Source organism: Hyperoodon ampullatus (assembly GCF_949752795.1).
Source record: "Hyperoodon ampullatus genome assembly, chromosome: 3".
Taxonomy (NCBI): domain Eukaryota; kingdom Metazoa; phylum Chordata; class Mammalia; order Artiodactyla; family Ziphiidae; genus Hyperoodon; species Hyperoodon ampullatus.
This window is the reverse complement of record NC_136916.1, coordinates 82,775,557-82,791,859: the sequence shown is the minus strand read 5'-3', so window position 1 is coordinate 82,791,859 and position 16,303 is coordinate 82,775,557. Positions and strand designations below refer to the sequence as shown.

Below are 16,303 nucleotides of genomic sequence, written 5' to 3'. Positions count from 1 at the left end.
CATTTGTCTGTTTTCCAGGAGTAGGACTGCAGGGGAGCTACAGGGAGGCTTCGCTCCTGCCCCCTGCTAGTTCTAGCATCTGTGATCCTGACCATTTCCACCTAAAGGGACTCAGCTTTCACCACGACTATGACTTCAGACCGCTCCAGGTGTGTTCTACTGGGGTCAAGAGATGCTGATTTGTTTTAAAAATTCTATCCTGCTGCATCTCTTAATATTTGCATGCAAAAAGATATATTAAAGTGAATAAAGACATTTGAAAAACAGGCGAAGATCAACAACAGCCATCGTCACACATAACCATGACGAACCATGCGGCTGATCTCTTTAAACCACGAGTCAAAACTGACTGAGCAGCCACTTGGGGTCTGAGGCTCCAGGGTCAGCAAACAGGGTTAATGTTAAACCAAAAAAGGGAAGCTAAGAGCACAAGGGTTTCCCGGGAGTTAAATGAACTGGAGGGATGCTATGTTTCCTGAGACCCCTGGGAAGATCCTGAACATGAGAAGGGATGGAGAGAGGGGGGAAAAGAGATTCTGAGTCCCCAAATTACTCATATTTTCCACTTCCTGCCAAGGTTACAGATGGTGCTTCACACACACAAACATGCACTGCAGGCACTGTTCTTCAGGAAGCTGGAGAGAACCAGCCCATTACTTTTGTTCCTTTGGGAAGATTACTACGTGTTGTTCCTTTGCTTTCAAGCCCTGATTTTTTTCCCTCTTTTTTTAAGTGGTAGGCAGCACCCTGTCAACAAACAAACCTTAATGCCACCACTAAATGTCGAGCTTATTTCAACATTACCTCTGGAGCGGACTGCAAAGGTATAGTTGAGATAGGTAGCCCCTAAGATTCTGAGGTGGGGTGGTATTTAAACTAAAAATGTATTTTTGCACCTTAGGTGCATAGTAGAGTAATAATCAGGCCCCATCAAACAGTTCCTTTTTGCCGTCTGATTCTTTCAGTTTATTTATTTATTTTAAATTTTATTAAAAAAATTTTTTTTGGCCACACCACACGGCATGTGGGATCTTAGTTCCCCAACCAGGGATTGAACCCACGTCCCCTGCACTGGAAGCACAGAGTCTTAACCACTGGACCTCCAGGGAAGTCCCTTAATTCTTTCAGTTTAAACTGAAAAACATTAACTTTTCTTCCTTGTTTTACTAAGCGGGTAGAACTAAGATAATTTGTGACATTTTCAGTTTGATCAAGTGATTTCCATAAATCAAAGAACTGCTGGCAGAGGACATGATGACTATACTTCCTCCCCAAGACTGATTCTCCAAACAGAAAAGACTCTTGTGATGACACACTGGACTCCATGAAATAATCTGCTTCCAAAAGAAATAGACACCTGAGGTGACTTAACATTAAAAATTACAAATTAAACCAAAATACCCCATCCTTATTATAAACACTGTTAGCATAAAACTAGTAGTCGACCTATTTTACTGATTTTCTACTTTTAAAAAGTCTTAAATAAAATATTGTTATATTGTGTGCTATCAAATATGTAAAATATTTAGTATAGATATTTGAACTATAATTTTAACATTTACTTTTGAAGTCAATAAAAGAGAAAATGAAGTTGTTTTGATGGATCCAAAAACGAGAAATCAGGTGCATATTATAATTGGAATTCACATAACTACCTCAGTATCTAATTTATGTCTGTATTTAGTTTTGCATACATAACATAGAGAATATCCTCATTTTCATAGATGAGCTGGTACAAATATTAGCAATTTTAAAAAATGGCTTGCCTTGCAATTATATTACGTTCTTCAATTAATTCGAGATGGAAGGAAAAATCCAAACAAGTAGGTAGACTGACAGCTACAGTTAATATGCTGATGTTAAAATTTGGTTACACTTTTGAGCATGTACATTGTTAAGTGCGTTCTAAATTAGTTTAAATCCCCAAATCTGGAACTTCCAAAACACCAGTTCCACAAAAAACATTCTGAAAACCACTGTCCTATCTACCAAACTATTTAATTACTACACAGATGTGTGGCTGAGAAGTTTAGCCTACAATTCTCAAACCTTTTTTTTTAATTTTATTTTTTGCTGCGTTGGGTCTTTGTTGCTGCGTGCGGGCTTTCCTCTAGTTGCAGCGAGCAGGGGCTACTCTTCGTTGCAGTGTGTGGGCTTCTCATTGTGGTGCCTTCTCTTGTTGCGGAGCACGGGGCTCTAGGCGCACGGGCTTAGTTGCTCCGCAGCATGTGGGATCTTCCTGGACCAGGGCTTGAACCCGTGTCCCCTGCATTGGCAGGCGGATTCTTAACCACTGCACCACCAGGGAAGCCCTCAAACCTCTTAAGTCTGTTTTTTCCTCATCAGTACCAGACCCCACACAAGTGATTCTCCATGGGTTGCTCTGGTATCCTTGGGCCATAGAAGTTTTCAAAAGGTACCCCAGGTGTCCTCTCCAGGGGGAGTTCTGCCAAAAGCTATACTGACAGCATAAAGCAGTTCAACAGTCTGAGGTGCCCTAGCTGTATTTCATCATGAAGTGAGCCCAATAAAAGAGAATTTCTATTTATGTTTCATAGGAAAAGGTATGAAAAAAACAAAACTGGGTTTAGGATGCCTGGTTAAAAGAGGTGTGTTCTCCTACATCATGGGCATTTTTGCTACCTGACAAATCAATCATATGTCAGTTGCAGGTTCAGTAGTCACTGTAGTCTAACACAGACTAACGATACAGTCAAGGAGAGTATAATTCAACTCTTTTAACCTGGAAATAATGTATACTCAAAAATCAATGATAATGATAAGATGTTTCATACACTGACATACATTAGACTTTTTCCAGCCTGCATTTAAATTGAAAAGTTACCTGGAGCTAGTCATGGAAAGCGTCATCCACTCACTATAACCACAAACCTATGGTCCTCTATAGCACAAAGAAAAGGATTCTTTGGGTCCTCAAACAAGATTTTCTCTCTCTTTTGTCCCTAAACCTTCTGATAATATTTCACTTCACATCTCAGAACTGAGAGTTGGTGGAATCAACGATGCTGCTTCTTATTCATGCTGGTGTTATACAGAGCAACTCTCCGTAGGTCTTCTGTCAGGCTGACTGCCTTCCAGAGATCATTTTGCTCTTTGTCATTAAGTTCTTCATTCAACATCAACATATTTTGCTCTTTCATGAGAGACCAGCTGACAACCAGAAAAACCTCTGAAACTACCAGTGATCTGATGTTTACATTTTTTTTTTACTCCGAGAAGCAATATTTAAGTACAGGCTTAAAAAATTCAAACACAAAAGTGTAAAATAAAAACTTAGTCCCCTTCAATCTCTCCTCTCCTAACCTCTTTTTCAAATTGTTAACAGTTTGGTGTATATCCTTTTAAATATTCTTATACATCTACGTGAACAATTACTGTTTACTTATCTGCTTGCTATAAATTGGGATCATGCATACAGTTCTATTTATTGCCTCTCAACTTATCAAAATGTCTTGGAAATCTGTCTGTACTTGCAGAGCTATCCCAGTGGCTGGCAAACCGTGGCCGGGGGGCCAAAGTCAGCCCACATCTGTTTTGTAAATACAGACTTATTGGAACACAGTCACATTCACATTTATGTCTTGTCTATGGCTGCTTTTGTGCTGCAAGAGCTGGGTAGGATAGTCACCACAGACACCTAATAGTCTGCAGAGCCTAATGTACTTACTACCAGTTCCTTCACAGAAAAAGCTTGCCGACCTTTGATCTATTCTATTTTTACTATTGGCCTAATATTCCACCTGATGAATATATATTTTACTGTTGGATACTTAGTTCCTTTAAAATTTTCCACAATATGAATAATGCTGCAATGAGTAAGTACCAAGGATTATACCTTGAGAACTCTTCTTTATTTCTTTATTTATTTTTTGGCTGCGCTGGGTCTTTGCTGCGTGCGGGCTTTCTCTAGTTGCGGCAAACGGGCTACTCTTCGTTGTGGTGCGCAGGCTTCTCACTGCGGTGGTCTCTCTTGTTGCAGAGCATGGGCCCTCGGCGCGTGGGCTTCAGTAGTTGTTGCTCACGGGCTCTAGAGCACAGGCTCAGTAGTTGTGGCGCACAGGTTCAGTTGCTCTGCGGCATGTGGGATCTTCCGGGACCAGGGCTTGAACCCATGTCCCTTGCATTGGCAGGCAGATTCTTAACCACTGCACCACCAGGGAAGCCCCGAGAACTCTTCTTATAAGGAACTGTGTAATAAGCAACTTGAGAAAGGTGCCTCTAATTATATATTCCAACCACTAAGAAGAAAGGATCATCATGTGATGTGATAGAGGTGCTAAATATGGCTACAATGGCAATCAGATTACAATATATAAATGCATCAAATTAATGCTTTGCATTAAGCTTACACAATGTTACATGTCAAATATATTCAGTTTTAAGAAAAAGAGCATGAGAAAGGAGCCTGGCACATTCGGCTGCTCAATGAATATTTGTTGATGAACTGCTTTTGAATGAACCACAGTGCCTTGCAGAGTTCAGGCAACTGATCTTTGCTGAGTAACTGAAGATAAGAAACTCAAATGCATACTTACTGGTAGTTAAATGTAAAAAATAAATCCAGTCTGAAGTCATCAAGATCTCCTAGAATATTCACCCAGCTCTCTCCCTACTGAAGCAGAGGACAGAGTCGAAGCCATTTTCTCTTTTATATATATAATAAATATAAATCAGAACAATCCACTGAGGACACAGAACACTGAAGTATGTGAAAATCTCCATGAAGATTCTTCAAGAACTACTTTCATTCTTGAAGTTTTATTCAGTTATTTTTCAAACCTACCCCTTGGTTGTGTAGTACACTGAGCAGTAGAGAGCATCCCCCTCAACTGGGGACAGGATGTGTGGTCTCAGGGCACATAGCGGGAGCTGGAACCCCTAAATAAAGCCAACAGCTTTAAACTAAAGACCGTAACAGCCATGCTGAAGGGCCTGGAAAAAGTCCACCTACTGGCCCTGCAGAAGCAGCAAGGAAACCTGCCCTCCCCAGCACCCTTAGTGAGAATTCTGTAACACATATGAATCCAGGGTCCAAATTTACACCATCCATATCTCCTGGAACCCTGAGTTAAGAAATCTTCTCTAGAGGTTTAATGGAATCCCAGTCTAGGAATGATGAAACCCTGAGGGATCCAGCTGAAACAAATGCAGAACTGCTGCATCACAGGGTCACTGTGACAAAACAGGGAATCTAGAGGTTCCCACGGGAGGGAAGAATGTCTTATAAAGCTGAAGCTGAACTTACAAAAAAAAAAAAAAACCCAGATACCATGTAAGGAAGCAAACTGCTCTGAAGAAGCCTTAGCAACTGCACAGGGAAGAGATGTTGAGAGTTATTACAAGTCCCTAATGGAAAGAAGAGAATCTATACTGCTCGGGGATTTTCTTTTCTGCATACTCAGTTATGCATTAGTTTTCTAAAAAATATATTTTATTGAAAATACGTATTTAAAAATTACGTTTTATAGCAGAAAGCAGGTGTTCAGTCTGCTGTACTGATGAAGTTCCTTGAATATTAATTTCATGCTGCCAGTCAAGAAATATGATCTTTCTCTATTCTTCTCTGAGACCAGTACTCCCAAAATGGAGATCAGGCACTTTGCAGGAGGGATGCAAAAAATGATTCTTTGAAATAGAGGAGGAAATTTTTACAGTTCTCACTTATATTGACTTAAAAGAGAAATGGAGTTAATATATAGACTGAAAAATGGGTGGCTCACTCAGCCTTAATGTTAGGTGGCTTCCTGTTATGTTTGATCCTAGAGGATTCTGGAAGGAAGAAGAGGCCCTCAGAAGGTAGGTCAGGGATGTGTAACAGTGGCACCCTTCCTCGTTCGTTTACTTTCAGCATATTGTGATGAATGGAAATTTACAGGTGCTCAATAAAGTAAACTTATAAATTATATTTAGTTTCAACTAAAATAAAATGAAAAAGAGACAAATTCCTGCAAAGAAACTGTGCATCTAGGACTATATTAAGAAGACTAATAACTAACCAGCAAACAAGAAAAAGGCAAACCTGACTTCTCATTCCTAGAATGAGCTCCTTGTAATTATAGTATAGGACATGTATGTAATTTTTTACACACATACACATACCCCGTGTGAGTAGACTAAGTATGTTTTAATGATAGATAAACGTACTAAAAAGTGCTTGGTGACTACTGCCCTAGACAACCAAGTTATTGTAGTACTGAGAAGCTGTCTGTGTCCAGTGGCTAAGAAACTAAACTGGTGACTGGTGTCCTAAGAATGAGTCCTATTAGAACCTGGGCTCCAGAGTAACATGCTGGGGGGATATTGAACAGTGACAGTCTCGAGGTCACATGAAATGTATTATTACTATGCTGGAGTCGTTATCATCGTCCTGGTAAGTCACACATGAAGGAGGACATAAATGTGTGGATATCTGCACACGAGGATGAAAAAAGAGATGAGAGTTCCCTGGAAGTTTTCTTTAAAAAAAAAAAATAGGACAGTAAAACAAATATGGCTGTAGACAATATTGGGGTATAATATATCCATAAGAGGCATTTTATAAGCACGTGAGCGTTAACGCCAGTCGTTTAAAAAGTCACAACAGCTGCAGCGTGGATAAGGTAGGCTGTGTGCCAGCTGTCACTCCACTCTTTCTCTAAATATCAAGGAAGCAAGTGAGTGGAAATTATTACTGCAGTAACTTTGACTCTGCTCAAATAAAGTTTTAAACATTTCAAATTTCAGCAAGTTAACTATTTTTAGTAACAGATCACTTGGGATACTTCACATAAGTGACTGAAATCAAGACAATGTCATGACATCATGGTCTGAGAAGTGCTTCTTGGAGTCTGAGTTAGTCACTATTTGGTCTGAATTGGTTACAGGTATGACAAGATCCGAATCACCTCAGCCTCTGGAAGAGTGGACCTTCACACTGGCCACTTCTGACCACAAGCAGTCTCCTTCATTTTCCTTGGTGTGCACTATGAATATTATTACTTTCTATCTGTGTGCAACCACAAAATTTTGAGATGTAGTGCCTCAGAGCAAGGATCTGCAAATTAACAGCGTGTGGGCCAAATCTGGCCTGTAACCTATTTTTGTATGGCCCGTGAACTACAAAGGGTTTTTACATTTTTAAATGGTTGAAAAAATAGAAAAGGTTAATATTCCATGACACATGAAAGTTACATGAAATTCAAATTTCACTGCCCATAAATGAAGTTTTACTGGAACACAGCCATACTCATTGGTTTATGTATTATCCATGGCTGCTTTTGCACTACAGCAGCAGAGTTCAGTAGTGTGGCAGAGACTGTATTGCCCATGAAGTCTAAGAAGTCTGCTATCTAGACAGAAAAAGTTAGCCATCCTCTGTCTCAGAGCATACTGTCAAAACCAGGAACCACGTTCAGTTAACAGACTTGGCTTTAAGGTGGTAGTAAGCAGGTCAGCAAGAGGTCAATACGGAATGTCTCTGCACGCGAAGGTACTCTCCCTCTCCCTTGGCAGTTTCCATGACTTGACGCTGGTCAATGGCTGAAGCATACACCAAAGTACTAGAGTAAAAAATGAGCATATATGACCTGACAAGGGACTGCTGGGTAGCTTGAGGGTTTGAGGTTATGAGACTGTTTTCATGCTGACATAGACTTCTGGAATAAGGTAGTGGCTTAGGGACAACAGGACAGAATATTTAAAATTGGGCCGTCTGAAAAAGTTATAGGCTGTATGTTATATATCTAGAGTTAATTTCTTCAATGCTATTTAAAGAAAGATAGAAAAAGGGCTACTTCTGCACATAAACGAGGAACAGATTAGAGGTGGGAAGGACAGGAAACTAGAAATGAGTTTTTCTGAGCCAAGAGCGTTCCATCACACAGGAAGAAGCACGTCTCTTACTTGCACAAGTATAGGCGTCTTTGTTGGTGAAAGGCTTCGTGCACTGGCTACAGCTGATGGGACCCACGATAGGGATGGAACTGAAAGTGTGCCCGTTCAGAGTCTTCTTGTCCTTCTCCTTCTCTTTGGCATCTTTCTCCTTCTCCTTAATTTTATCTTTCTCCTTTTCCTTTTCCTGCCAAAGAAAACAATCGACAGTTAACTGAAGGCCTTCAGTTAATACTAGAAGGCCTTCCCTTCTGGAAGGGTACCCAGCTGGCATGTGGTCAACAGTGGCTGGTGAACGTTTTGGATGAAAATTCAGAACACCGTCCTGGACAAAATCTTTTTTTATTAAGCTGTGGGCATTTGAGCTACGTTAGAAAAAACTTAAGAGGACTGGGAAGGCTAAACAGTTCTGTCAGTGGCTTATTCACTGGTTATTTATGCCAACAGACACATTCATTGCCCAATGACCAGCACCAGAGAAAGAGGCTTCTGGTGCTGGAGGAGGAGTCCGCAGTGGCCGTGAATCCTCCTCAGAGAGCCACAGCTCGGCCCACGGGGGAAGCTGGCAATGAGTTCAGGGCCAGCTGCAGGCAGGAAGCAGAAGAAAGGATGGTGACAGTTCTGGGACCAGCCTGAGGGAGAGGAAAGATGACGGGGCAGCATCAAAAATGACTCGAGGGCTTCCCTGGTGGCGCAGTGGTTGAGAGTCCGCCTGCTGATGCGGGGGACATGGGTTCGTGCCCCAGGCCGGGAAGATCCCACATGCCGCAGAGCGGCTGGGCCCATGAGCCATGGCCGCTGAGCCTGCGCGTCCGGAGCCTGTGCTCCGCAACGGGAGAGGCCACAACAGGGAGAGGCCTGCGTACCGCAAAAAAAAAAAAAAAAAGAAAAAAAAAAAGACTAAAGAAAAAAAAACACACTCAAGGGTGCCCTCTGACTGCCTCCCAGCCATCACATATCCCCACATGAGGGCACGTCTCTGATGTTTCCTCCCTTACTCTGGCCAGAAATATTAACTATCCCCCCACATATACATTTTCTGTTCTTACTAATTAGAATTTCAAGGTTCATAGATATTAACTTTGGCCCAATTTTCAAATTGGGGGAGGAGGGATTTAAACCCTAAAAATTTAAAGAAATACTAATGAGTGCTAGATCCTTAATAAAATACCCAAAGCAGCCAGGGACATTTCAGATACACACTACTGTCAGGACACGAGGGCTGTGGGGTCTAACTATATGCTCTCCACAAGAGGTCCTTCACAAACATGGTTAGGCACACGCTCGGCTGGTTAACCAATACCAAATGAATAATTCTCTTTCAAACTAACTGGACCATGAACTACAATTCACAGAGGTAGGTAGAATGCATTTAATAGTTGTCATCACCACTAGCCTTGGGGTACCCATTTTCCAGGGCATACAATACTACTGTTGTAATCTAAAAAAATTCCTGGAAAATAGGCACCCCAAAGTCAGTGATCCTGACAACTACCAAATGCCTTACATTTTGAATCAGTGCCTTCTACGTACATTATTTCATCTGATTCAATAATTCTGAGGTGAGTAGGGTGGGCATTATGCTTCCCATGTTCTAACTGAAAAGAGCAAGATAATAAATAGCAGTTAAAAGTTTGAACAGTTACTGTGTGCCAAGCACTGTAGTATACAATTGACATGAATTTTCTCATATATTGGGTACAACCCAATGAACTAAGTACCAGCTATGATCTCCATTTCACATTTGAGGAGACTGAGGCTTAGAGATGTCTCATACTGTACTGGAGGCCACACACCAGTAACTGCCCAAGCTGGAATTAAGTTCCAGATCTGCCAACTCTAAAGCTCAGCTCTCATTCACTACACTCTACTGCAAAGGGCTGGAGAGGTCTGTTGACTCACAGAAGGTCACACAGCAAATGATCTGCAGTTAAAATCAGAACCCAGGTCTTCTGACTTCCTATTCAGAACCCATCTGCTATACTGAAATGGTGAATATTTGCTAAGTCTATGATTCATGTAAACTCCTTTGTTAACTGAATGAATATCATAAAACTCTAAGAGCCAAACTGCTACACTTTAGAACCATAAAAAATAATGGAGAGGAAGGGAGAAAAACAAACTACTTCACTTTACAAAACAGGAAACTGCTCTGAGTGAAAATTCGTAACTGCTAAAGTATGCAAAACTAATAAAAATAATAAAAATTGAGTTTTTCTAATAATTTCTTTCTTTTAACTAAATTTTGCTAAAGGCTTCTTCATACATAAAAGGTTAAACTGAAAAGCACCTGACATTTTGCTCAAGAAAGCTAAAAAAAAGCATGCTGTAAGAGTTAAGAAAATCTTCTATGGGGACTTCCCTGGTGGCGCAGTGGTTAAGAATTCACCTGCCAACGCAGAGGACACGGGTTTCAGCCCTGGTCCAGGAAGATCCCACATGCCATGGAGCAACAAAGCCCGTGCACCACAACTACTGAGCCTGCGCTCTAGAGCCCGTGAGCCACAACTACTGAGTCCGCGTGCCACAACTACTGAAGCCCACGCACCTAGAGCCTGTGCTCCGCAACAAGAGAAGCCACCGCAATGAGAAGCCCGCGCACTGCAATGAAGAGTAGTCCCCGTTCGCCGCAACTAGAGAAAGCCCGCGTGCAGCAACAAAGACCCAACGCAGCCAAAAAATAAATAAATTTAAAGAAAAAAACCCTCATTTCTACCTTTAAAAAAAAAAAAGAAAAGAAAAAGAAAATCTTCTATGGCAACTCTCTCAAGCCTTGCAATGCTCTTCGAATCTGAATAGATAATAAATAATTTCCTCATCCTTTGCAACAATCCAAACTAGCTCCTCCAGGGATAAAAACAACACAAAACAATAAACTCCACTGTCTCTTTCTGTATTTATTAGGTTAGTGCTTTAAAGAAGTCAGGCTCTTACCTCCCCATGTTTTGGTCCTATGAATCTCACTGTTATAAGGGGTGCTTCATGAAACCGACCCCATTTTACCGACATGATTCGATCCCCATGCCAGGAAATGTGTTCTCACTGAAGGAGGGGCTCATGCCGGCGGGGCACAGCCCAGCAGCTTCGAGGTGCCATCAGAGCACCCATTAGAGAAACAGTAAGAGGAAGCCACGGACTGGTTGAGAAAGGGAAGGAGGGAGGGCTGAGGCTGCTTGTTTCCTTAAGACAAGCTTAACTATTTGCACGCTGCCAGTACAGCCAACCACCCTAGTTACAAAGAACACAGGACACGAAAGAGAACAAATTCCCCCTAACACAGTGTGTGTGGACAGTACTGAAGTTGCAGGATGGGAACTCTGGAAAGACTGAGGCCGGTTTTTTAACACTAGAAGTTAAGGAACACATCTATTTAATTAGATGTGCTCATTTTATAAAAAGCAATATATTTACGAAGAAAACTTTTTTTAATGAAGTCGTGCCTGTGGGTAAGGCAGTGATTGGTAGTTTTCTGAAGTTTGACTTTTCCTTGTTTAACACCTGCCAAGATGATTTTTAAACCTGTGTGCTGGGGAAATAGAAACTAACAATATTTAAAGAGAAAACTGCAGGTAACAACTATACTAGGATACTATGAGGGAAAGTGATATTTTCGTTTTTCTAAACCTACCACTTGAGACAAGTAATTACAAAAAAAAAAAATCAGAGAACTTTCTGGAAAACTGTGAAGCATGCTGTGATTAAGCAACTGTCACATTGCAGGTCTTTAATCAAAGAAGGAACGAGAGAGATAATGATATTTAATGCTGATTTAAGCCTTTGCAAACACAACTCTACCCTAGTTGGCACCTTTGAAAGGCAGAGGGGTTTAGTTCTTTTTTAGACACACCACAGGAACTGGGAGTTGAAGCTGAATGTCTTGTTATGAAGTCATGGAGTATATTAACAGCTGTGCAGGAGTCTGATCGTTACATCCGAAAATGCCTGCTTCAAGTCAGATTAAGAATTTGTCTCAAACATCCCTAACTGTCTCCCTGTTGTTTGCAAAGAGAAAAGCTTAGAAAAAAGAAAATCAGTGTGACAGGATGGTTTAAAGAGGGTCACCCCACTCCCTCTGTGAATGCGGACTTTATGCATATTAGTGTTTAAATACTCTGCAGCAAGTAAACTTACTTAGCAGGAAACAGTACTACCTCTTAAAGATACTAAAAGACAAAAGCAGAAACTGCCAGTCTTCCTGTTATACTTCCTGTTTAGGTTCTCCCTCTTTCAAAAAAAGATTCATATTAACCTAATAACTCATGCCAGTTAATGAGAATTCTTAAAAGGACATATAAAGGATGAGTACTCAATTTCCCCCAAATTTCTCATATACTGGCTACAGGTATGAGAATATATGTATAATATATATAGTGTATACTATGTTATACAAAGTATATTATATATACTATAGAGTGCTTATACTAATTAACATAAAAAACCAGTGCTAACATTTATAGTAGCAGCTTCAATTTTTTAAGCATTATGGAGAACTAACATTATTCAACAGTTAAGGAAAAGAGTAGAGTTAGCATCATCACACCAAGAAATTATTCACTTATTTTTGTGTTATCCTTTAGAGAATAAAATACTTCTGAATGGTAAAGCTCTCCTGTGGGTACAATGGCAAATAAAGACAAGGTATTTAATTTTAACATAAAATATATTACTTCACCATTTCCCCTATTTCTTACTATCTTTTGGTACATTGACAAAAGCTGAGCTGTTCTATGGGGGGATAAAACAACCTTATTTAAAGTGAGCTAGTAACAATGATCAAAGGTGACTCTTAAGCTTCTTAATATATTTGGCTACTGGGGCACCTAAACCCCTGATAATGTGAAAAGGATTGCAATCCAGGGTTACAGATTTGTAACTTTTTGTGAATTTCCATCACTAGAGATAGCACAAGCCCCCAGAGATCAAACCTTGAAGCCAAGAGCCTGAAAGAGGAAGCAGCCTCATTGCAAAAGAGTGCTGTCACTTTGACAAAGGAGAAGATGGGAGGTGACAGGTCAACTGATGCCGTCTTGCCACTGACGACAGGCTGCACTTGTACACAAACTGCCTTCTTTTCTCCTGCCCCTTCTCTTCATCCCCCTACTAGCAAATTCCAGTCCTTCGAGGTTATGAAAAAAGTTAAAGGAAAAAGATACTGTGCAGTAACAGTTCACTCTTGTTGAAGAGTGAACATGAAATGAAGAGTTCTACTTGCTAGAAGTCAGAACACAAGATATGATCTAGTCTGTGACCTGAAGCATACTTCTCTGCGCTTCAGTCTGTAAAATAAGGGGGCTGGTGTGAGACTTTTTTAAAGGTCAGGTTCCAGTTTCTAAATTCAGTCTTACATCGTTTCATTCTTGTCTGTTTGTATTACCTTGTCAATCCGATCAGTGGTGTATTCACTGCTCTGCCCTTACGTCAGTGGTACTAGGGGGTGGATGGAAAGGGGGATCTCCACTTTACACTGGTCTTCCAATTAAAAGTTTGTTTGAAGAAAAGATTCCACAATTTAAAAACACGATAAAAAACAACAGAAACATTTGAAATCATCCAAACAGATCATAAAAATTTTCAGGGTAAAGACTATGTGGCTTTGGTTCTTCTGGGTGCTTGTTAGCACCTAGCAGAATGATTACAGAAGCCACTCAATAATATTTGGCCAAATTATACTGAACTTTCAAGGAGATTTTCTTTTGTTGATGCCAACCAGTGTCCAAGCCAGCAGTGATAAGTAAGATAGATATGGCTCTATTTTAAGCCTTGCTGCCATATGTAGAATAATGATAAGCATTCTGCCCTCTTTAACCTTAATTTTTTTGAATTATAAAACAAGGCTGGGTTTCCCTGGTGGCGCAGTGGTTGAGAGTCCACCTGCCGATGCAGGGGACACGGGTTCGTGCCCCGGTCCGGGAAGATCCCACATGCCGCGGAGCGGCTGGGCCTGTGAGCCATGGCCGCTGAGCCTGTGTGTCCGGAGCCTGTGCTCCGCAACGGGAGAGACTATAACAGTGAGAGGCCTGCGTACCGCAAAACCAAAAAGCAAGGCTAAGCATGAAGTTAATGCTTAAATATGTGACTATTCTAGAAACGATTTGCTAGACTCTTTTCCCCTACAAAATTCTGAATTTATTATTCCAAGATTAAGTATCATTTCTACATTTTACACTATTTATTTGTAAAATAATAGTTCACGATCTGCTAGACTCTTTGCATCTTTTCCAGTTTGCCCATTTTCTGTCCATTCTGCATTTGGGCAGGAGAAATGAAGAGAAAACACAATTCTGGTGGCAGGTTTTGTGGAAAAATTTATCTGAGTGATGACCAAATCTAGTATGTGCTAAAAGAAAGAGATTTTATTTACAAAACTCAGTAAAGTACATTGGCTCTATTTCTACCAGCCCACTTACCTAAGGACCTAAGAAGCTTGTCTGTGTTTGCGCTGGTGGCGGGGGTGTGGGTGGCATGGTGCGTGCACTTTTACAACGATACCCTTGCATCCAGTGCTTGTTTATTCCCATACTTCTAAGTATGTATGTACCTGTGTATATGTGTCTAACACACACACATATATAGTGATTCCTGTGCAAGAACTCCATAACTGATTTCCTTTTTTTTTTTTTCTCCTTACTTTGCTGGAGTTTGGGTGGGTGAATAGAGTGTAGGGGAGTGCGAGGCAGAAAGTTTTTCCCCACTAATTTGAAATGGAATCTTTTGGTTTAGCACAAGGAATTGGTATAAGAAAGTTAATGCCTTTTTTCCCCCCTTTCTTTCTAAAAATACATGAAAAAATATTAGAAGAATAGTTATCTCTATGTGGGATTATTACAGGTAATTTTTATTTCCTTATTATTCCCAGATAAGGTACCTTACTCCTAGAAAAGGGACATAATATCTACCATACACGGTTGTAGAAAGGATTAAATGAGATTCTATATGGAAAGTTCTTAGCCTATAGTAAAAACTCAATTGGTGGTATCACCTCTTATTGTTATTTTCCTTGCTGTTAGTCTTCTTCAAATATTAGGCTATTTGAGCCAGCATCTCTGAACTTATTTCCACCTGTCCCCATCATTTAATTAGTTTCCTGGTGTGTGCAGGTTGTGCCTGGAGCCTACTGAGGGCCTGCTGAGGTGGCCACACAGAAGCACCCACAAGAGTACTTACCCTGCTCTTCTTACTGCTGGACATTTTATTCTTGATGTAGCTGAACGTACGACTGACTTTTGTTCCACTCTTCCCTTCAAAATCTTTCTTGGAGGGGCTTTGTGGCAGGAAATTAAAGTTCTCTTCTGTTATACTAAATAGAAAAAAGAAGAGTTTTTAAAAAGATTACAGAAGTTGATTTTTAAAAATTACAACGCTCTACATATAATTCTTTGTAACCATCGTTGTCACGTATTATTTTAGCTACAAGTCACAGCCAACTTATATACTCACATGAAAATGGGAAAAGGAATGAGAGGTGGACAGAGGCTGCTGAATGGTTTTATATAATAATATCTATCCGAGAACAGAGCATGCCAGAATGCCCATGTTCTAATGTCAAAGCTTGGCTAAGTTTTCTTATATCACTTATTAGTGCTTTACTAATGGGTTTTCGTGATCTGATGATAGAGTCTAAAGATCAATTATTTATCAATTATTTTATCTGAAATTTTTTAATCTAAGCACCCATTTATAAACTTCTTTGCATTAAATACGTGTTTGAAAAGAAACCCATATATGTGATGCAAACCAAGGAATTTTTATGACTGAATGGATATCCAAGTTCCCTAACAGCAGAGATCACACCTCTTTTTCAGTCCTCTGGCACACTGGACAATCAATACGTGAATTCAGCTATGCACAATTTTAGGCAGGCAAAACTGACACCTAGTGTAGAAAGATCCATTCTAGGAGTTTCACAGAGATCCAGATGTACTGACCTACTTGTTTAGGACACCTGTACTCTAAGTTCATCTATGATGGGCATGTCTGGACCCTAGCAAATTCACAAAGGTTGATTTCTTCAAAGAATGCTGGGCCCTTGTACACATAATGATTTGTATACATATACAATTATGTACAGTTGTATACATAATCTATTATATAGAAACCTATTCAAACTACTTTTCCTAGGTGTTCTCGAACAGTTATGTTAGAAGTTTTCCATAGAAAGCAGTTTTTGCCTCAAGGGCCTCTGTGAGAGGGCAGACAGGCAGAACCACAAGGGTTCTATTCAGTAGCTAAAGTCTATTTATATATAAAATATTGTTTACAATATAAGGCAGTCTGTTACTAAGATAAAGGGGAAATGGTGTGAAAATCACCACTCTAGAAAGAACAAAGAATAGGTAAAATATGACAGAAGTGCAAAGAAGAGCACTCACATTGAGAGAGTTCTGGATCACTGAGTCACAACTGATGCCTTTGT

The 16,303-nt window shown here is 40.3% G+C and overlaps 1 protein-coding gene across 2 annotated transcripts in view; it reads right to left on the bottom strand.

Annotated features, from left to right (window-relative positions):
- The window catches only part of LOC307049320 (A-kinase anchor protein 13-like), a gene marked incomplete at its 5' end in the record, with an annotated part of 268,607 nt that overhangs the window by 44,834 nt on the left and 207,470 nt on the right, over nt 1–16,303 (bottom strand). For both annotated transcript variants that reach the window (XM_079698797.1, XM_079698798.1), the window contains 2 exons: nt 7,903–8,077; nt 15,055–15,187. In XM_079698797.1, the coding sequence (XP_079554923.1) occupies nt 7,903–8,077; nt 15,055–15,187 (308 nt within the window). The remainder of the gene's footprint in view (nt 1–7,902; nt 8,078–15,054; nt 15,188–16,303) is intronic.